This window comes from Garra rufa, chromosome 9 (assembly GCF_049309525.1).
Source record: "Garra rufa chromosome 9, GarRuf1.0, whole genome shotgun sequence".
In the NCBI taxonomy this organism is placed as follows: domain Eukaryota; kingdom Metazoa; phylum Chordata; class Actinopteri; order Cypriniformes; family Cyprinidae; genus Garra; species Garra rufa.
Genome location: NC_133369.1, coordinates 10,157,290 through 10,181,582, shown reverse-complemented (window position 1 = coordinate 10,181,582; position 24,293 = coordinate 10,157,290). Strand labels below are relative to the sequence as shown.

At 34.0% G+C, this 24,293-nt stretch overlaps 1 protein-coding gene across 1 annotated transcript in view; it reads right to left on the bottom strand.

Annotated features, from left to right (window-relative positions):
- The window catches only part of LOC141343140 (regulating synaptic membrane exocytosis protein 2-like), a 109,297-nt gene that overhangs the window by 7,525 nt on the left and 77,479 nt on the right, over window positions 1-24,293 (bottom strand). Inside the window, exons 7-16 of the mRNA XM_073847742.1 lie at window positions 18,435-18,628; window positions 13,924-14,043; window positions 10,576-10,675; window positions 9,920-10,043; window positions 8,711-8,757; window positions 8,461-8,573; window positions 6,158-6,205; window positions 4,443-4,573; window positions 1,510-1,681; window positions 1,045-1,198 (exon numbers count right to left, since the gene is read on the bottom strand). Of these exons, the coding sequence (XP_073703843.1) occupies window positions 1,045-1,198; window positions 1,510-1,681; window positions 4,443-4,573; window positions 6,158-6,205; window positions 8,461-8,573; window positions 8,711-8,757; window positions 9,920-10,043; window positions 10,576-10,675; window positions 13,924-14,043; window positions 18,435-18,628 (1,203 nt within the window). The remainder of the gene's footprint in view (window positions 1-1,044; window positions 1,199-1,509; window positions 1,682-4,442; window positions 4,574-6,157; window positions 6,206-8,460; window positions 8,574-8,710; window positions 8,758-9,919; window positions 10,044-10,575; window positions 10,676-13,923; window positions 14,044-18,434; window positions 18,629-24,293) is intronic.

Below are 24,293 nucleotides of genomic sequence, written 5' to 3'. Positions count from 1 at the left end.
TCTATTAACCCATTTATCGATTAATCGATTAATCTAAACAACTAACTTCCCATAAAAAAACTTTAAAACTTTAATTTTATCAACATTTTATTTTAATCAAATCAATCAATTAGAGATGCTTTTGATCATTAAAATTTAATGGAACCATTAAAATGGAACTGTAAAAATTTAACTGTAAAACTCAATTAATTAGACAGGCTTTTTTATTAAAAAAAAAAAAAAAAGATTAAAATAATTTAACCATTAAAACAGAGTACATAAAAATGAAAATGGAAAAAATTAATTTGAAAATAAAACAGATTTTACACGGCCCTATAATTAATAAATTAGTAAATATATATAAAATAGATGTAAGTAAACAATAGCCTTTAAAATTACTTAAAATACATATATAATATACATGTGAATAATTGGCGCACATATATTAAATCTGGATTGCATATATTCATTTAACTAAATCATAGCTTTTGGGAATTCACAATTATGCTTAATTATGGTTTTTAAATGGATTTAATATATCATGCAGCATGGATTGTCGTCTGTGGAACGCGCCACTCCCAGTATTTTGCCGGTTACTCGATGGGGCAAAATGAAATCGAACATTTTTAAAAATCAAATAGTCAATTACAATCGACAAATCGAGACAGTGGTGTAATACTAAATTGCTCTAATCTGTTCTGATGAACAAACAAACTCATCTACATCTTGAGTGGCCTGAAGGTGACTACATTTTCAGCACATTTTCATTTTTAGGTGAACTCTTCCTATACTGGCAACATTTGCAACTTTGCTTAATCACATTTGTGCTTGCATACAACTGTAGAGTACATTAATGGACTAGGATTAAAAAAAAGATGCTTAGAAACTGTTTTGTGACAGGAAAATCACATTCTGCTGTACAAGCAGTTGTTGTTATATGCGAAAATGCTAAATAGTTATATATGAGCAGCACATTTACCTGAGATTTTCTGTCATATGTTTCTGCTTTGTGTGCATAAAAGATGTGAGCGAACCAAAAAGAGAGGGAAACAGAGAGAGACATACTCTGCAGTCTGCGTGTGGGACTGTCTCCATGCAGCGCTCGTCTCTGAAGGCAGGGGGAGCTCTTGGGCAGGGGTACCGATGAGACATCATGTGTTTGTAGCTTATACCAATGTGGCTCATCATCCAGCAGTGCTGTTTCCAACTCTATGAGGATCTACATACAAACATTTGTCATATTTAAATGCATAACAACATATAAATCCAGTTTATTGCATATACAAATGTAATGCATGTCAGTGAAACTCTACTGCATTGCTTAATGCACTATTTTAATGCTAATAATTATGATTAGTATTACTCTTGTCATTATTTATGCAAACTATTTTGTGATCTAAACTGTCACTAGTTAGATCTATTATTGTAGCAAGATCAATTTAAGATGTATCTGCCACTAAATGGCAAACACATACAAAAAAGGGGTAAAATGATAGAAAGATTTCAAACCATGATTTGACTTGTCCTTACCTCTCCCAAGAACTCACTCTCCTCTTCTCGCACCCGGGCCTGGTCCCATAGCGTGATCTCCAGCATGCGTTCCCTGAACTCCCGCCGGTGGACGGGGGAATACATAAAGGTCTGGTTCCATTTGGGCTCTAGTGATTTCTTTACTGTTTTTGTTCTTCTTTTGCTTTTGTCACTGGAGAAACAATGATTCAAACTGTTTTTATTTACCATCATGGTAAAATAACTTTTGGAACAAACACCGACACCAACAAGACGAAGAATGCCATGGGAATATGGGAATGCCAAACAGGACACGAAAGTGATGTACTCACTAAAAATTCTGAAATGGGACACATATAACAAAAAACTTTTTTAAAAAGCAGTATGCAAAATTGTTGCCACATTACCATGCTATGTTCAATGTTTAGTTCAGTGAGTGGCACCCAGCACTCTTTAAAAAAAACTTTAAAAGGTTCTTTGCAGCGATGCCATAGAAGCACCATTTTTGGTTCCACAAAGTACCATTCAGTCAAAGGTTCTTCAAAGAACCATCTTTTTATAATCTGAAGAACCTTCTATCGTCACAAAGAACCTTTTGTTAAACTGAAAGGTTCTTCAGATATTAAAGGTTCATTATGGAACCATTTAAAAAAAGTTTCTTCTATGGCATTGTGAATCACCTTTATTTTTAAGTGTGAATAGTCATCTAAGAAATGAATAAAGTTATTTAACTTTTTATGCATACATATATATATATATATATATATATATATATATTAGGGCCGGGACTTTAACGCGTTAATTTAGATTAATTAATTACACAAAAATAACGCGTTAAAAATTTTTAACGCATTTTAATCGCACTAAGTTTTGCACCGCGGAACGTTTCTCACTGGATGAGATTAAGCGGACCGATTATACTGGAGCACAAACTAGCGTTCAGACAAGCCAAAGACGTCCGTCCTAAATAGTATTGTATGTCCCAAATCGTAGTATGTTTAAAAAGTATTCCAAAGATTCCCGGATGGTCTACTACTTAACGATCAATGCACACTTTTAACTGCTAATATTGCCCGCAACACACTGCGCCGTGAACGAGGATTCGATTAGAACTACAAACACGCATAAAAAGTGTTAAAAAACTACAAACATGGAGGATATACGCGACCAACGGACAGGTAGAGAAAGGGGTTTGAGTGATAAATAATCAGTGTGTAACCTGATAAAAACTATTTTTTAAATGTTATCCGCATTATATTCCATGTGCAGCAACTTTTATAATGATAGGTTTGGTCATTAACGTTTAAATGCATAATTAAGCAAACACAAGAGCAGAGTTCTCGGAATGAAAGACTCGTTAAAGAACGTGCCTCTTGCTACATTTAATGGCAATATTGTACTGGTCTGGTGGACTTGGTTGAACAAAAATAAGCAATATTTTGTTGCTTAAGCTTATGTATTGAGTCATTATTCAATGGTATACTAAAAATCCTTGTAAAATTCTTAATTCTCACTGTTCTCAGGTCAAATATTTACATGCGATTAAAATGCGATTAATTTCGATTAATTAATTACAAAGCCTCTAATTAATTAGATTAAATTTTTTAATCGAGTCCCGGCCCTAATATATATATATATATATATATATATATATACACACATACATACATACATACACACTGTATATTTACTGTATGACAGCATCCCATAGGATTATGTTAACTGTTACTGTTTTGATTAATTGAAATAAAGCTGAAATAAAATAAAATATAAATATTAGATGTAAAACTAAACAAAAACTAGAAATGCTGCCTCAGCAGCTAACTGAAATTTTAAGCTGTAGTTGAAGCATTAAAATTATTACCTGGAAATGAATAAAAGCTAATAAAAATAAATAATTAGCTAAAACATAAATAGTAATATTTTTATAATAAAAATGACAGACACAACAAAATTACTTACATTAAAAATATACAAATAAAAACTAATTTAGAATATTAATGACGACCCTAGTAAATTTGTTTTTGAATTTATTTAAAATACATTTATTTCAAAATACTTATACTTCAAGTCCATGAACATTTTATTGACATATCACTTAAGACTTATTGATATAAAATTACAATTAAACATTATTTTGAGTGTGTTTTAATATCACTATACTAGTATACTGGCAATATTTCCATTTTAGCACAATTAAATATATTTAAGTTTATCTTTAGGTGAACACATTTAAAGTGCATTAAGCTCAAAATACAATTACAGAGCATTTTTATTTAACACAAATATGTACATGTATTAGTAGTATACTTAGCACAAAATAAATGCATTTCAAATAAAAAAAATTTTCACTAGGGAAGTATAACAGAATATATATAATACTAAAATTACACTGGTATTTGAGTATACTTTGTATACTGCAATTTTTTGCCAAATAAGTAATACATATACTGTATGTGACCCTGTGCCACAAAACTAGTCATAAGTAGCACCGGTGTATTTGTAGCGGAAAAAAAAACATTGTATTGGTCAAAATTATAAATCTTTCTTTTATGCCAAAAATCATTAGGATATTAAGTAAAGATCATGTTCCATTAAGATATTTTGCAAATTTCCTACTGTAAATATATCAAAACTTAATTTTTGATAAGTAATATGCATTGCTAAGAACTTAATTAGGACAACTTTAAAGGCAATTTTCTCAATGTTTTGCCAAATATTCTCCTATCTTAAAAAAAAACATACATCAATGGAAAGCTTGTTTAGCTTTATTCAGCTTTCAGTTTTAATATATAAATCTTAATTAAAAAAACTGACCCTTATGACTTGTTTTGTGGTCCAGAGTCACATATAAGCTTATACAATATACATATTGCATACAACAAAAATAGTGTGATTAATAAGGTATTATGCCATTCTGACCAAAAGCATAAAAGCAACTGCCCCAATCTCACCTTCTATCAGGGAGGAAGTAGATCTTCACGTAAGGATTGCGTGGTCGGCCGTCTTCCCTTGAAGGCAGGTCCTTTGCACCCAGTATGGTGACGATTAGCTGATGGCCGACTTTGTCATACCAAAGTTTGACCTGCAAGGGGACAAACATCAGAGTCTGTTTCAAATAAAGACCCACTTCTCAGACTTCACATCAGCTGCTTCATTTAAAAACACACACACACACACAAAAAAAGAGTTTTATAGTTTGGATATGCATTGTATTGTAGTATTGCACATGCTAAGATGCATGACGGATCAAGCTCGCTACTCAGACAAGTATGGACATGACAGAAAAATACTTAGAAGTCAAACACACACAGAAACAACACCAACTTAAGAAATAAAACGCTAGATCTTCTAAGCCAGAGCCCATACTTGCTTGTAGTATTAGGAAAATAACTTTTTATAAAGTAAATGCCTACAAATGTCTCAGACCGCAGAGTAAAACATGCAATGAAGGACGTTCCATACTTTATGTAAAAAAAAAAGAAAAAAGGGCAATGTGTTACAAGGAGAGCTGGGTCAAACAAATTGTACCGTTACACAATCCCCAACAGAACCAGCGGTTGCTGTGCATTAAGGACGATAATGTTGTCCAAAATAGAAAATCTGAAATATCGCTGAGAGAAAATGTCTGAGAATGTGCATAATGTTGACATTAACAATGGATTTGGTTTGTTTGCCCTGATTTTTGCTACAAACAACATTAAAATCATTCACATTATGTTTCTTCAGGTACAAGTGGGTACAATTTGCTTATTTCACACGTCTCTGTACTTGGGAAAATAAATAAAACAGGGACTGTTAGAGGTGCTGTAAAATTATATCAGACATTTTGCAAACTTGAGCTAGACTTAGAAACTGAAATAGCCGTTTATCTAACTCTATTCTGCAAAAACATGTCAGCCAGCTTTATGTCAAAATGACTGACAGGCAAAGAGAATTTCTGATTGGCTAGTTTTCTGACAGGCTTTTTTTTTTCACTGTCACAGAGACATGTATGCTTTCTTAGGACATCTAGTATAGTGATATTTATCACGCAACAGTAATATTTTCTGCGTACAATAGCTTACAGCACCTTTAACATATCCTTTTAACTGCAACATGAAACTTCCAGCAATGTTAGTACCGAACAAAACTGTTTTTAGTGTGATTAGTATAAATACAAATGTGAAATACAGGTTTTGAATCAGTTAGCAATTGAATGAATCTCCAAAACAATTAAGGACACTGAATCAGTTCTTTCTAAAACGGTGTGGATGAGTATCAAGATTCAATGCAGTTTCATGTTACATGGAAAAAGAATCACATTTTATGTCCCGACAAACTCTGCATCACTAAAACATTTAAAGAGACACAGTACTCCTCTGCCCGGGCAAATGCCAGAGGTTAATGTCTCACAGGGTTAGAAATGTTACATCATTACTCCACGTCTGCTAACACTCGGGTGTCTCTTAAAATATGTTTGTGCTAATTCATTGCATGCATATGATTTACGCTTTACAATCAAATAAAATATGCTTAAAACGGCAACAGCAATGAATAGGTAAAGAGCTCTTCGAATGTGCAAACTGAGATAATAAATAGCTGGAAATGCAGTTGTTTTTCTAATGTGCATTATCCAACGAATTAAAGCAATAGAAGAGAAATGTATTTAGTAGACAGCAACGATTACCTGAACTCTAGGGTTAAAAGGCTCAATTCTTCTACTAAGGCTTTGGCTCTGGGTAAGTAAAGTGAATGAAAAACAACAATGAAGAGAAATGCAATCAAACTAAAACCTGAAATGACAATACCAGTTGTTAATGCAACACTAAGAAAGTCGAAAGGAGATTCAATCTACAACAGCTATAGAACACTGTGCACAGGAACATTTTGATTTCTTTTAGTATTTGCACTAGAATGCAATTAACTGCAGTCACTTCCTCAGAGATTGAGAAATCAGTGATGAGCTGCAATGCTAAAGGGTCTGATATACTTTTACATTTTAGGACTGAAAATTTCCTTGGCATTTTCCAGAGCAGCGTTTCCTAAAGTTTAGCCCACAGCCCTCTATATTGGTTCTTGAGGTCCATGAAAAAGAGTAGCATTGTTTTAAAAAACTGAAATGTCATGTCTGTTCTTCTAAAAACTGTCAAAGTACATCTCTTCATGGGAAACATTGCTGTTTACACTGAATCTCCTGCTCAGCAAAATACAAAGTAACAAGATTGTTATTAACACACAAACACACATACAGACCATATAGTGTTAGAAATGATTGAATTCGATGAGATACAGAACAAGAAAATGAGAAAACTTATTTTTTATTAATGTAAATAATAAACTATTAATTCTGAGATTAGTGGCATTGACCCAAAACTACCCATCCAGCCATCAAACTGTCTACCCAAAACTACCCATCCATCGAACTGTCTATACATCAAACTGATTACCCATCCATCAAACTGTCTATCCATCTAAAAATCTACCCAAAACTACCCATTTATTCATTGAACTGTCTATCCATCTGTCTACCCAAAACTGCTCATCCATTGAACTGTCTATCCATCAAACTGTTGACCGAAAACTATCCATGAATCTATCCATCGAACTGTCTATCCAAAACTACCTATCCATACATCCAACTGTCTATCCAAAACCAACTGTCTATCCTTCTGTCTACCCACAACTACCCATCCATCCAACTGTCTATCCTTCTGTCTACCCACAACTACCCATCCATCCAACTGTCTATCCTTCTGTCTACCCACAACTACCCATCCATCCAACTGTCTATCCTTCTGTCTACCCAAAACTACCCATCCATCCAGCTGTCTATTCTTCTGTCTACCCACAACTACCCATCCATCCAACTGTCTATCCTTCTGTCTACCCACAACTACCCATTCATCCATTGAACTATCAATCTGTCTACCTAGAGCTGCCCATCTATCCATCAAAACCACCCAAAACATCCATCCATCATCAAATTGTCTATCTATCTGTCTACCCAAAACTACTGTAACCATCAATACATCGAACTGTCTATCCATCTGTTTATCTATCTGTCTATATGTCTGTCTGTCTATCTATCTGTCTATATGTCTGTCTGTCTGTCTATCTATCTATCTGTCTGTCTATCTGTCTGTCTATCTGTCTGTCTATCTGTCTATCTATCTATCTATCTATCTATCTATCTATCTATCTATCTATCTATCTATCTATCTATCTATCTATCTATCTATCTATCTATCTATCTATCTATCTATCATTAGCCACCCTGCTTTCTAGATATCGGTATCGGGCACTGAAAAAAAAACATTTTGGTCAACCATTTGGGGAAGACATTGATTCTTTCATCTAAACTGTATTACCTAGGGAATAACATGCACTTCATTTGTTTTGCTTAAATCAACCAGCTTGTGCACTTTACACCGGAGTTTGTCATGTTCTACAAGCACACCGGGTATTTTTACACACACACAATGGACTGCATGAGGCCTGACTGTAACCTGATCAGGTTTGAGGAGACTACAGCAGCTTCGCCTGATCACTGATCCAATGCTTTATCTCTGTTTAAAGCCGTTTAAGTGATTTCAGTCAAAATGAAATGGGAAACTTGGGGAATTTCACATATTTTAACCCTTTTGCTTCCTGATGAAGACAGAAAGTCTTGTTAATGCTAGTACAGCAAATTAAAGCACAAATTATGCAAATATCATGTATAAGAAATGTTTTATCTATCCTTTTTTTAATTATAGTGCTGTCAAAGAATTATGGGAAATGTAGTTGCATTTCCCAAGCCTGAAAACCACTAGTTTTGGCAAACTTTATAGCTACTCTTCATCCAAATATGTACAAACCTACATTTTACAGATGCTATCAAACTTGTTTCTGATATGAATCCTTATTTGACATGGGAAAAATAGTTTTAACGTTCTATAATGGAAAACACAATGTTGCCCTCTGTGCAGCATGTGATTAATGTGAACTTACTGTAAGCTGTCCCGATAAGTACTGAGGGGCGTCCCGCAGCACTCCGGGGCTCATGGGAGACGTGACGGATATGGAGGGGCGCTCCATCTTCTGAGACTCAAATGAACTCGAACCTTAGAAGAAATTCAGCATTAAATAGAAAAACACAAAACTAATCAGAGATTTTGTCATACAGCTATAGAAATGTCTCATTATTGTCTCACAGCATCTCATCGTTTACACACACACTAGACTGAGAAAATGTACTCACTGGACTCCAGTTGTGCGTGTGTGCTTTCTGGTATCCTGGGGATATCGCTGCAATGACAGTGGCATAGAGAAATCAATGACATGTGCTTTAATGACCCTGAGCACCACATTAGTCTTGATGTGAAGTTTGTGGCAGCAGCCCAAACTCACAATCTAAAGAGAGTTCACTTGGTCATACGATCTTTACAATTACAATTAGGGCGATTAGGAGGCTAAACTGAGGGCAGCGGTTTTGTTTGTTTGTTCCTCTGAGCCAGCAGGTACTCTAATAGGGGCATATCTGACTTTCATTTTTTTTTTTCCTGAGGGCCACATTTTTTCCCTAAGGTCCACTAAAAGGTCAAGCAAATGTAACGTTTCTGGATCAAATTAGACTTTTGAGAAAGCACATCGGTAGACAGATTCAACCATGAGACAAATTTTTTGAGACTAATTCATGAAAAAATTTCTTGCAAAGCGGCACTATATGTGACTCTGGTCCACAAAACCAGTCTTAAGCAGCACAGGTATATTTGTAGCAATAGCCAAAAAATGCATGGGGCAAAATTGTAGAATTTTTATGCCAAAAATCATAAGTAAAGATCATGTTTCATGAAGATATTTTTGTAAATTTACTTCTATAAATATATCAAAACTTAATTTTTGATTAGTGATATGCATTGCTAAGTACTTAATTTGGACAACTTTAAAGGCGATTTTCTCAGTTTTTTCTTTTTTTGCACCCTCAGATTCCAGATTTTCAAATAGATGTATCTTTGCCAAATATTGTCTATTGTTAAATATGCCCTAATAAACCATACATCAATGGAAAGCATATTTATTCAGCTTATTCAGCAGATTATGTATAAATCTCAAAATTGACCCTTATGACTGGTTTTGTGGTCCAGGGTCACATATGTTTGTTTCCGTTTGCAGCAAATGAGGAAAATGCAAAGAAAATCATTTACTGTGAAAATCATTTGGTTTCAGAATTTTTATTTATTTATTTTTTTTAACCCGAATTGATTCAGAATGTGATTCTTATTCATTAGCAAAAACATATTGAGATCAGATATTAGATCTTTAATTTATTCTTTATCAGTACCAGCATATTATTTCATGTCAGGCATCAGTCGCATCTTTTGTATTCACAGTGTAACTGAATGTTTGTAAATGTAAATTCTGTTAAGAATTCATGTCACACTGAAAAACACTGTAGAGGACGCCATACCCAATGGGTCGTGAGACCACTAGCTCCACCTGAGGCTCTGGCTTTGATTCTAAAATGATATTGTAAACTTCTTTAAATGTGGCTCCTTGTAACTGTCGGCCGTTCCACTCTAGGACCTGGTCACCTGCGAAAAAAGAAAATCAATTACAACTCTAATATCAAACAAGTTTGCTACTCAAGTAACAAACTGTTCAGAATAATATGAGCCCATCATTTAAAAGTTTGGGGTAAGAGGCAAGACATTTTTCGATTTTAATAAAGATTTTAAATTGATCAAAAGTGAGAGTAAAGTGGCAAATGTTGAAATAAATTGTTCTTTTGAACTTACTCTATTTATCAAAGAATCCTAAAATGTATCACAGTTTCCACAAGAATATTAAGGAGCACAACTGTTTTCAACATTAATAATAATCAGAAATCTGATGATGCTGAAAATTCAGCTTTGTTATATCAGGAATAAATCACATTTTAAAACATACAACTCTAAAAAATAATTTGAACAATATTTCAAAATAGTACTGTTTTGATTGAATTTTTGATAAAATAAATGCAGCCTTAGTGAGAATAAGAGACTTTTCTTTCGAAAGCATTAAACAATTTTACTAACCCCAAACTTTTGAATGGTAGTATATGAAATATTGACACATAGCATGTACCTGGTCTGAGATGCCCAACTGTATCTGCTAAACTTCCTTTCCTTACTTTGGTGATGAATGCACAAAGTCTCCCAGACTCTGTCATCTTTCCCCCAACCACCTGTAAAAGACAAATGTTTAGATAATGAACTAGTTGAATAACTAATAGCATTAGTTTTTGTTGTTGTCCCAGTATTTATACCAAGAAATTCTAAAGGAATCTGACTTTTCAAAAGTCACTTTTTGTTAATATATTTAATAGTTCTTGGCTTTTTTATTCTTGGCGTGATGCTAGAGTTCAGAAAGAATAATCTGTTTTTAAATAAACTGCAGAAAATACACTAAACAAAAAAGTTAGACTTTCGAGGGTGTGAATGTTATTTCTGTCTGTGCTTTTGAAAGAACTGACTGTTGGAAAAGGCCTGGAGGTCTGTTCCATAAACCACATGACCAATCGCTCTGTGAGCATCATACAAATCAAATCCCCACTAATGGCAGCCCAATGCAAACATACAAAGAAGATTACGAGCTGCCTCCTGGATAAAGATGGCTTTACATAATGAGTGGCATGGAGCCGAGGGCGATTGTGTGTGTGTGTGTGTGTGTGTGTGTGTGTGTGTGTGTGTGTGTGTGTGTGTGTGTGTGACAAACTGCTGCTGGTAACGGATATAATGCACATGGTAGCACTGAGCTGACACACAGTCAGCCATTCAGAAAGTTCGTTATCAGTAACGATTCTCTGTTTCTCTGCACTCCGCTGAACAATCCATGTAAGTGCTTTAACAACAAATACAAGCTTTGCATTTCTGCTTTTAAACCCTGGAAAGTGCTTCCATTGAAAGAGCTTTACAGTAACCATGTATTTTTTTGCTCTTTTAAAATCAACAATAAATTACAATGAATCTTTAGACTTTCTCAGTGCACATTTGTTAATAGTAGTATGCATTCATTTTTAAAAAAGGTTATTTAGATAGAATCCATAGAACCTTTTTATTGCACAGTTCTTTAGATTAAAATGTTCTTTAAAGAACAAAACACATCTATTCCATTGCTCCAAAAAAGGACTTTAATTTTAATGTTTTTCCTTTCAATTCAATCAATTCCTAATGAATAAACAGTCCCACTCTACATATTTCACCCAGATTACTGAAGTAAAATGGGTTATAAACATGCTTCACATTGACTTTAACATAAATATCAGCTTAACTTTTTATGACTTTAACCCTTTTGAAGCCTGTTTACTTTCTCTAGAAGACCCACAATTGATATTTCTGCTTTTTAAAAAATAGTAGGAAATTATTTTTCTGTAGTAATCAACATAAATGTTGTCGACAGAGTCTGTATTTAAGAAAAAGTTCACCCAAAATAAAAAAAAAATATGAAAAAAATGCTCAAATGTATTCACCCTCAGGATATTAGAGATGTAGATGAGTCTGTTTCTTTACTGGAACAGATTTGGAGATTATTATAATATTTGTTTAGAGATGCTTTGTCCTGTTTTTACTTGTAAATGGTGCTTGATCTGTGCATTTTTTTTTTTTTTCAATTTTATGGATACAGGACTCGCATTTAAGCTCCTATTTTTTACAATCACAGCTTTTGCTTCACAAAACATTATTTGATGAACTGAAGTTACATGTGAATCATTGTGATGTTTTTATCAGCTATTTGGACTCTCATTCTGACGGCACCCATTCACTGCAGAGGATCCATTGGTGAGTAAGTGACGTAATGCTAAATTTCTCCAAACATGTTCTAATGAAGAACTCAAAAATGTAAAAATGCTGAAAATGTACTAATCCTCAGGACGTGTAAGATGTAGATGAGTTTGTTCTTCACTGAAACAGATTTGCAGAATATCATCATATTTATTTAGAGCTGCTTTGGGCCTGTTTTTGTTTGTAAATAGTGCTTGATCTGTGCATATCTTTTTCTAGAGAAAGCAATATTATGGATACAGGACTCGCATTTAAGCGTATATTTTTTACAATCACAGCTTTTGCTTCATAAAACATTATTTGAGTTGCTTGTGATGTTTTTATCAGCTGTTTGGACTCTCATTCTGACGGCACCCATTCACTGCAGAGAATCCATTGGTGAGTAAGTGACGTCATGCTAAATTTCTCTAAACATGTTCCAATGAGGAACTCAAAAAATAAAAAATGCTGAAAATGTACTCATCCTCAGGACATGTACGATGTAGATGAGTTTGTTTCTTCACTGGAACAGATTTGGAGAATATCATAATATTTGTTTAGAGCTGCTTTGGGCCTGTATTTGCTTGTAAATGGTGCTTGATCTGTGCATATTTTTTTACTGGAGAAAGCAATATTCTGGATAAAGGACTCGCATTTAAGCTCTTTTTTATATAATTACAGCTTTTACTTTACAAAACATTATTTGATGGACTGGAGTTACTTGTGGATCATTGTGATGTTTTTATCAGCTGTTTGGACTCATTCTGATGGCACCCATTCACCGCAGAGGATCCATTGGTGAGTAAGTGATGTAATGCTAAATTTGTCCAAACATGTTCCAATGAAGAACTCATTTACACCTTTACATATTTCAGCAAATTTTAATTTTTTGGAGAGCTATTACTTTAAAGCAGGCCAAAACTGCCATTACAGAACTACATAACTATGTCTGAAATCAAATTCACATAAGAGGAGGCCGAGCGACTCACTTTAAGTCACTTTCACAAAATATTATTTGATGGACTGGAGTTACTTGTGGATCATTGTGATGTTTTTATCAGCTGTTTGAACTCTCATTCTGATGGCACCCATTCACTGCAGAGAATCCTTTGGTGAGTAAGTGATGTAATGCTAAATTTCTCCAAACATGTTGCAATAAAGAACTCAAAAAATAAAAAATGCTGAAAATGTACTCACCCTCAGGATATGTAAGATGTAGATGAGTTTGTTTCTTCACTGGAACAGATTTGGAGAATATCATAATATTTGTTTAGAGCTGCTTTGAGCCTGTTTTTGTTTGTAAATAGTGCTTGATCTGTGCATATTTTTTTTCTAGAGAAAGCAATATTATGGATACAGGACTTGCATTTAAGCGTATATTTTTTACAATCACAGCTTTTGCTTCACAAAACATTATTTGAGTTACTTTTGGATCATTGTGATGTTTTCATCAGCTGTTTGGACTCTCATTCTGACGGCACCCATTCACTGCAGAGAATCCATTGGTGAGTAAGTGATGAAATGCTAAATTTCTCCAAACATGTTCCAATGAAGAACTCATTTACACCTTTGCATATTTCAGCAAATTAAAATTTTTTGGTGAATGCCATTACAGAACTACACAACTATGTGTGAAATCAAATTCACATAAGGAGGAGGTGGAACGACTCACTTTCAGTCCCAGAAGAGCTCCGGAGTCGCGGGGAACGCTGCCGTCCTTCATGCGCTTGTTGAGCAGGATCCTGCCGATGAGTCGATCTCCATCTTTGGAGGGCTGCCATGTGACCGGGTGCTGTCAGGTCAAAACCACAACAAACATCATTCCAGAACACACAGAAAGCTGCCAGTGCTGGTGCGGGGAAGGCTGAGATGAATTTCATCTGATTTATCGCACAAACTCTTGTGATTGCAGGTGTTTCAAGCCACAGGGAGCAAGCCACACGTCTAGGACAAATCAAATAATGTTTCCCAGAGGCTTAAGGGATTAGCTCAGCCAAAATGAAAATTCTGTCATCATTTACTCACTCTCATGTCATTCCAAACCTGTATGACTTTCTGTTTCGTGTGGATGTTTGCCATTCAACAAAAGTGGATAGTAAGAAGTAGTTGACCGATATGAGTTTCTCCAAGTCTTCTGGACTAGAAGCTCAAATTCTAAAGCTCTCAAATCTTGAGGGTGAGTAAATGATGACAGAATTGTTATTTCATTTTATGATTTAGCTGTTTTTAAACGTGTCTCGGAATGCATATAATTTTAAAGGGTTTTTAAATGTGTTTAAATTTATTGAATGTCTCTATTATAATACAGTACATTAATACTCGATTTCAATTTCAAAAATAAAATAGGAAAATTTATAGGAGTGATCTGGGTTCAGTAGAGGTTAAGCTATATGGACAACATCTACGACATGCTGTCATTTACCACAGAAATAAATTTTAAACCGTCCTGCAGTTGGTAAAAACATACAAAAATGCTTACAGTTGAAAAATATAATGGAGGTCTATGGGGCAAGGCATTCCAGATGGTTTAAAAAGCAGAAATGTGAGGCTTGCATTTTTGCTAAAGCACTTATATTACTTATTTTGTACAAATTGGCTGTTTTCTGAGCTATAAAGTTGACTAAATTGTCCTTTTATTGGTCAGATGACATTTCTACATGAATAAAGTTACTGACGTTATTCTTGTGGACAGTTTGCTTTGTGTAAAAATCACACAAATCCCTTAATCGTTGAATATACACTGCAAAAGTGGTTTTAATTGTAATGTAAAAAACGCCAAGACTTATGCATTAAACAGTAATTGTATAATGCTTTTCTCCATAAATTTCTATTTTCCATTATGTAGAAGTCATTTGTATTTACTGTAGCATTCACAATTATAAGGTCGTTTTTTTAATGTTTTTTTTAATGTTTTTGTTTCTTACGCACCCCAAGGTTGCATTTATTTGATCAAAAATACAGGAAAACGGTAACATTGTGAAATATTATTACAATACAAATTAACTGCACTGAAGAAAAAAAAAACAGTTTGAAACAATTTTCACCTACAAATTGATAGTAAATTTCACAAATAATTACAAAGAAATGGCATGTAACAGGTTGAATGAAATTTAAGATTTAAGTAGAAAGACTGAAATGGTATTTACTTGTCATACATATTTTATTGATCTAATAAAAATAAATTATATTTATATTTACTGCTGTGATGTCAAATCTGAGTTTTCTGCATCATTACTCAAGTCTTTAGTGTCACATGATCCTTGAGAAATCATTCTAATACGCTGAAGAAACATTTAATTTTAACAATATTAAAAACAGTTGCTGCTTAATATTTCTGTGAAAATTGCAATTTTTCAGGAATCTTCAGAAAAGTTCTAAAGTACAGCGTTTGAAATTTGAAACAAATGTCTTAACTGTCACTTTTTAATGGATTTATTGATGAATTTAATGCTTCCTTGGTGAATAAAATTTTTAAATTCTTTAAAAACTCTTCATACTAACCCCAAAATTTTGAATGTTAGTGTATTTTTACAAGACGGACAAATTTAAGGCTTGCATTTCTGCAATTTCTGTTGTAGCCTAGGAAAACTTAACATGTAATGAATCCAGAACATTCATAAATGCTTCATAACTCTTTTTTTGGGGGGCTAAAGAGGCTCTATATGGTGTAGAGTTTGTGTGATCTTTTTGCTGGGAGTGACATGCACCCATCACATGCAGAAAAGCCCCCCAGTGGCAGACAGATACAACCTTCATCACCGCAGCCGAAACCCCAGCACCACATCCAGCAAACACAAGCCCCAATAATGGAAGAAGAAACAGACGATGTTCAAACTGAAAGCGAGGAGAACAGCATGGAAAGGCTCACGAACACAAACGGTGGAAACCAGTGATCCATAACATGGAGAGCAAAGGAATATGACAGTGGAAAGGGAAAAAAGAAAAACAAACTTTGTGGCAAAACAAATCCTGGCTGGCCATCTCTGAGCGAGTGAGCGTGTGTTTCGGAGCGAGTCTCCTGGAGCGTGATTGTGTGGGAGAAAGGGGAAGGAGTGAGGATTCCAACCAGTGAGGGGGATCTGGGGCCCGGGGCCCTACCGCAGCTGACGGGGCCACTAACACGGCAATAAGACACAAGGCTGAGAGGGCATGCAGCTGACGGGGGAACCCACATTCTCTAAGTGCCATGACAAAACACACAGTCACATGGTGGAGTGATTCGCTGCTATGTTGACTACGGCAGCTGCGGCTAAGAAGCAAACGATAACAGAGCAAGCAAGAGGCTCCCCAGCTACTGCCACAGAAGAACAGAAATTTAAAACAGGAAAACTTGTTTTTTTTTTTTAAACTTAAAAAAAGGGATAGTTCAGTCAAAATTGTTTATTAAGTTCCAAACCTGTACGACTTACTTTCTTCCATGGAACACAAAAGGAGAGCTCTTTTCAATATGATGAAAGCACATTTAACATGAATGATGCTGAACAGCATTGGTTTTTGTGAGGCACTAGACCAAATGTGAGGTGCAAGATTAAATATGTTAAAGTGCAAACTAAATGTAAGAAATCTGAGGGAGGACAAACGTGAGTCAAACTTAAATTTCACTTTGTTTCTCAGAGACTGTTCAAACGTTTGGTTTGGTTTTAATGATTCTGAAAGCCGTGTCTTATTCTCATAAAGACTGCGAAATCAGTAATATTGTGAAATATTATTACAACTTAAAATAGCTGTTATCCATTTGATTATATTTTAAAATGTAATTTATGTAATGTGAAGCTGAATTTTCAGCACCATTACTCCAGTCTTTGGTGCCACTTTCAGAAATCATTCTCATATGCTGATTTGCTGCTCAAGAAGCATTTCTTATGATGATCAATGTTGAAAACAGTTTTGCGTCTTAATATTTTTGCGGAAACCATGTTTTTCAAAATTCTTTGATAAAAATGGTTCAAAAGTTCAAAAGAACACCACTGAAATTTAAATCTTTTGTAACATTCTAAAAGTATTAAAGGATTAGTTTACTCACCCCTTTGTCATCCAAGATGTCCATGTCTTACTTTCTTCAGTCGTAAAGAAATTATGTTTTTTGAGGAAAACATTTCAGGAATTTTCTCCATATAGTGGACTTCTATGGCGCCCGCAAGTTTGAACTTCCAAAATGCAGTTTAAATGCAGCTTCAAAGGGCTCTAAATGATCCCAGCTAAGAAAGAAAGGTCTTATCCAGCAAAACAATCAGTTATTTTCTAAAAAAAAATTACTATTTATCCACTTTTTAACCACAAATGCTCATCTTGTCTAGCTCTGTGATGTACTCTGTACACTCCTGTTCAAGACTCCTGTTTGACTTTCTTTGCATGTTCACTTGTAAACACTGGGTACTTCTGCAGCGATGTAGGATGATTTTGAAGTTGGAGGAGAAAATGAGATGGGAGTTTTTCGACATACCCTAACTGTATTGAACTAGACAAGATGAGCATTTGAGGTTACAAAGTATATAAATAGTATTTTTTTTTAAATAACCAATCATTTTGCTAGATAAGACCCTTCTTCCTTGGCTGAGATCATTTAGAGCCCTTTGAAGCTGCATTTTGGAAGTTCAAACTCATCTCAAATTCTCGAAATGTTGTCCTCAAAAAACAATTTTTTTACAGACAGACATGAGCATCTTGGATGACAAAGGGGTGAGTAAATGATCTGTAAATTTTGGTTCTGGAAGTGAACTAATTCTTTAACTTTGACTTTTGACCATTTAAATGAGTTCTTGCTGAATAAAAGTGCTATTTGGAAAAAAAAAAAAAGTCTCAGTGACCCTAAACTTTTGAATGGTAGTGTAGCTTCAGAAGATCTCATAGAGAACATTTTTGGCTTATAGTCACTGTCTGTTTTTATCTTATGGAAAACAGCAGCCTGGACATTTATAAAAAATACCTCTTTTTGTGCTTCACAGAGGAACAAATAAAGTCATACAGGTTAGGAACTACACAAATGTGAATCAAAGATGCCAGAATTTTAATTTTTTGGGTGAACTATCCCTGTAACATCCGAAAGGAAGATCTCACCTAATATTAGCGACATCAAAACAAAGACCAAACGTGAAAATGGAACAAAATGAAGTAAATGAAAAGTTCAAAACAAAACAAGATCAAATGAAATCAAACCAATGCAGGCCAGAGAGGTCCCAGTACCTTCTCACTATGGCTATGCTCCTCGTTTAGGGTAGTGCTACTGCACGTATCAACCCCCGAGTCTTTAACCTGGGGTTCACACCACTCAGCATCTTCTTCCAAAGAGTGGCCCCCAAAGCGCACCATTTTCTTTTGGCCCTCAGATAAGGTGTGTGACTGCTCAAAAGTTTGTCTTTTTCCCCTTTGACTGTCCCCTACAGACATGGGATAAAAACAGAAAGGAAAAAAAAGACATGCAAAAGTGAAAATAAATCAAAAGAACCATGAAATGACAAAGAGTGACAGAGAGAGAGAGAGACAGTGAGAGAGAGAAGAGAGAGAGAGAGAAAGAGGTGGGACATTAGGCTCCGCATGTCTCACCAAAGACATGGAGGAAGCATCGCTGCTATGCCACGTTGTATGATCCCACCAGTGGCCATCCAAATCTCCTGCGAGTGCCACACACACACATATAGCAGAGGTAGTTTGTGAGGACAAAGGAAACAGAGACATGTGGGAAAAAGAGACACTAAATTCACTCTCATACTGTTAAACGTGTCAGTCGCACTCGTACTTACACTCATTCTTACACTCACACTTATAATACACATTGATTGTTATGCTCATAACCGTATTTATACAACCTAACTACAGCAATTCAAACAAGGAATAAGAAAACCAATGACTTGGTTCCTTGAAACTGCAACAAAACTACAGAAGAGGTCAAATGTTTCCACTACTCCAAGAAACTTGGCTGAAGTCACTATCTTCAAAGTCTAACTAATAAGATCGGAAAAGATCTTGGGACTGGGCTGTAATACACTTAATTTAAAGAAAACACACACACACACACACACAATGCTGGAGCAGCTTGACTTGGCTAAAATGCAGTCTGTGCAAACTCTGTTAAACTGCGTTTCTGTGGTTGGGAGATATGGCATCATGTGGTGTAACACTAAATGGAGTTATTGGAAATGACATCAAATACGAAGTTAACCGATATGACATTACAATCAGATAGAAAACCATTAAATATAACATTTTTGCTTGATCAGATCAAATTTAATATCATCCAAATATAATATCACATATGGCTTGATTAGATACAGCATACATCTAAATTTAACAACAGATATATCTACAATGCAATTTTAGTACCATTAGATGCCATTATAGTTTTGATTAAAGGTTGTATCAGCGATTCTAGGCTGAAACAAAGTGTCAAATTCAGCTGACCTTTCTTCATGATCCGCTCGCTGCCTGCCCCATAAATTGGCTGTAAAAAAAACGCGTCTCTGTGGTCAGCCTAGGGCAGGGTTCCCCAAATCTTACCCTGGAGGTCCAATGCGCTGCAGAGTTTAGCTCCAACCCTGATCACACTCACCTACCTGTTATTCTCTAATGATCCTGAAGACCTTAATTAGCATGCTCAGGTGTGTTTGATTAGGGTAAGAGCTAAACTCCGCAAGAAAATGGATCTCGAGGTCCAGATTTGATGATCCCTGGCCTAGGGTCCGAGATATGCCAAAAAAACAATCGGTGCTACCAACGATTCCACAGCAAAACAAACAGTGTTCCAACCAATCACCATCAGGGGGTTGGTGTTGTGGACTTTCGTACTGGTGCAGGGATGTGAGGGAGGCAGAGCGAAAGTCCAGAGACGCGTTTTTTTTACAGCCAATTTATGGGGCAGGCAGCGAGCGGATCATGAAGAAAGGTCAGCTGAATTTGACACTTTATGTTTCAGGCTTGAAATCGCTGTTACAACCTTTAATATTTGGATATTTAATCTTTTTATTTTTATATTTTCTGTATTAATTTTTAGTCATTTTGTTATGTGCTTGTGTCATTTTATTATTTATTTATTTTTTTTTTCGTAATTTTATTACATGCTTCCGTAGTTTTATTAGCATTTAATATGTAAATACACACACTACCAGTCAAAAGTTTTTGAACAGTATGATTTTTAATGTTTTTTAAAGAAGTCTCTTCTGCTCACCAAGCATTATTTGATCAAAGTACAGCAAAAACAGTCAAATTTAGAAATATTTTTACCATTTAAAATAACTGTTTTCTATTTGAATATATTTTAAAATGTAATTTATTCCTGATTTCAAAGCTGAATTATTAGCACCATTTCTCCAATCACACGAAATCATTGTAATATTCTGATTTGCTGCTTAAAACAACATTATTATTATTATTATGTTAAAAACAGCTGATGCTGAAATTCCAGTTTCAGTTTTCTTTGATGAATAGGACGTTCAGAAGAACAAATAGAAGAAATAGAAATCTTTTGTTACATTATAAATGTGAGCCTGGACCACAAAACCAGTCATAAGGTTAAATTGGACAAAACTGAGATTTATACACCATATGAAAGCTCAATAAATAAGCTTTCTATTGATGTATGGTTTGTTAGGATAGGATAATATTTGGTCGAGATACATCTATTTGAAATCAGAAATCTGAGGATGCAAAAAAATCAAAAATACTGAGAAAATCACCTTTAAAGTTGTCCAAATTAGGTTCTTAACAATGCATATTACAAATCAAAAATTACATTTTGATACATTTACAGTAGAAATTTTACAAAAAATCTTCATGGAACATGAACTTTACTTAATTTCTTAATGATTTTTGGCATAAAACAAAAATCAAAAATTTTGACCCATACAATGTATTTTTGGCTATTGCTACAAATATACCCCAGCAACTTAAGACTGGTTTTGTGGTCCAGGGTCACAAATGTCTTTGTCATCACTTTTGATTCATTTAAAGCATCCTTGCTAAATAAAAGTATTCATTTCTATAATTTCTTTCCAAAATAAATTAATAAATAGATAAAACAAATAGAATAAAACAAAACAAAACAAAACCAAACAAAACCATACATATATACATACATACATATATTATTATTACTGTTATTATTATTATTATTTGCAACACTAATTTTCAACATTTCTAATTTTGGTTTATGTTTTTTAAGTTTTCAATATCTAATATGTCTATTATATTTTAGGTTGATTTTATTAAACAACTTTTTTTTTCTCAATAGTATTAGTTGTACTGAAGCAAATATGGCATTATTAAATAACATGCAATATTTGTACAACATCATCATTAAAACACATTTTAGGCATAATATTAAGAAATGTGCATTGTGCACAAGTAGTACTCCAAATAAAGTTTAATTATAATTTTTATATCAGTTAGTCTCACGCAACATGTCAGTAAATATGTTTGGATTTAAACTATACTTAGTATGAAATACATTTATTTTAAATATATATACACTATATTCTCAAATTTTCAATTTATACTAGGGTGACAATGCTGATTTTTTTAATAAGTGATATTTAATTAAAAAGGACTGATCTCACTTTATATGAACTTGAAAAAATATAGACTAAAAAAAAGACTATAGTTCGCCAGTCTGTCAGCATTTACTAACCCTCAGGTTGTTCCAAACCCGTATGAGTTTCTTATTCTGTTAAACACAAAAGAAGGGTTTTTTGATCAATGTTTGTAACCAAGCTGGTAGCCATTGACTTCCATGGTATAGGAAAAAAAAAACTACTATTTGGTTACGTACATTTTTCAAAATATCTTTGTGTTCAGCAGAAGAAAGAAATTCATACAGGTTTGAAACAAGGGTGAGTAAATAATGGCAAAATGTTCATTTTTGGGTAAACTATTGCTTTAAAGGGATAGTTCACCCAAAAATGAAAATTATGTCAATAATTAAGATTTATCTTTGGAACATTAATTACTAAATGTGACCCTGGACCAAAAAAACAGTCATAATGATAATTTTTTTCTGATTCAGATTTATACATCTATCTCAAAAAAGTTAGATAAATAAGCTTTTCATTGATGTATGGTTTGTTAGAATAGGACAGTATTTGGCTGACAGATTTGAAAATCTGGAATCTAAATACCGAGAAAATTGCCTTTAAAATTGTCCAAATGAAGTTCTTAGCAATGCATATCAATAAAAAAAGTTTTGATATATTTACAGTAGAGAATTCTACAAAATCTTTACTTAATATCCGATTAAAAATCTATAACTTTGACCCATACAGTGTATTTTTGGCTATTGCTACAAATACACCGGTGCTACTTAGGACTTGTTTTGTGGCCCAGGGTCACATATTTTTAATAAAATCCTAGAACTTTCTGATCCTGCAGAAACAGTAGTGCAACCAACACATACTGATGTCACATAGACAATTTTAACAATGTCCAATTTGCATTGGTATCTGTGCAGGCTCAGAAAGCTCTCGGATTTCATCAAAGTATCTTAATTTGTGTTTTCCGAAGATGAGTGAAGGTCTTACAGGTTTGAGACGACATAAGGGTGAGTAATTAATGACAGAATGTTCATTTGTGGGTGAACTATCCTGTTAAGGGTGAAACCAGGTGATCCAGGTAATTAGGCTATGTTTTTCCATTTATCTCAATGACAAAAGTGGCCCAATTAACCTGGGACAAAACAATAACAGTAGCTACAATTATTCCAGTGTGCATTCACACTCCACTTATCTGTGTCCCAAATGTCCACTATCACCAAGCTATTCTCCTGGAGCACTGCTGTGTTCTCATTCTCTGTCTCTTTCACTCGAGTTGGTAGTGAAAGCGTGAGCACAGCGGATACGTTCTGGGATCTATTTCTCTCTCGCTCTCACGTTCTCGGGCAGAAGGCGGAAGTGCTGATTCAGGCCTGAGCACAGCTCCCAAGCCGCTAGCACACGGCTCTCCATCACTCTGACAACTCAATAAAAACCCAGTGTAAACTATTAATTGGATCATTAATTATTGATGCTGTTTTTACTACGAGTGAAGGGGACAGGAGAACAGAGAGAGACACAGACCGAAGAGAGCGACACGGCGTGCAATGATAAAATGAGTATTGATATTTGTCTCCGTGAAGGTTTCGAATAGGACATCTTTGCCTAAAATGGAAGATGCAGTCTGATTGGTTCCCCTTGGCACGACATCGAAAATGGGGGATTCATGATGAATGAATATATTCATGCTGTATGCGTACTCAAATGTCAAAATTTTTAGTCAACCCAATTTTAAAAGTACAATTTTGTTCTATTATGAATGATCTATTATGAATCAGAATATATAGTTATAATTGTGAATGTATAAATGTAAATTAGAATATGTAGTTATAATTCTGAATATTTAAATGCAAATCAGAATATATAGTTATAAACCAGAATATATAAACTTAAATTAAAATATATAGGTATAATTCTGTATAAATAAATGCAAATCAGAATATATAGTTATAATTCTGAATATATAGAAGTAAATCAGAATAAAATTACAATTCTGAATATATAAATGTAAATCAGAATATATGGTTATAATTCTGAATATATAAATGCAAATCAGAATATATAGCTATAATACTGAATATATAAATGCAAATCAGAATGTATAGTTATAAATCAGAATGTATAAACATATTTAATAATATATAGTTATAATTCTAAATATATAGTAAAGCAGAATATATAGTTATAAATCTGAATATATAAATGTAAATCAGAACAAAGTTAGAATTTGAACTATATAGATGTAAATCGAATTCGAAGTCATGAATATATAAAACTAAATCTGAATACATAGTTTTAAGTCTGAACATATATATGTAAATTGTGAATATGTACTTTATAATTCTAAATATAGACACAAAAGTTGCAATATATAGATATAAGTTTGAATATATAGATAAAAACTGAGCATATATATATATATATATATATATATATATATATATATATATATATATATATATATATATATATATATATATTCACAATGCACATTTATATATATATATTCAGATTTTATATAATTATT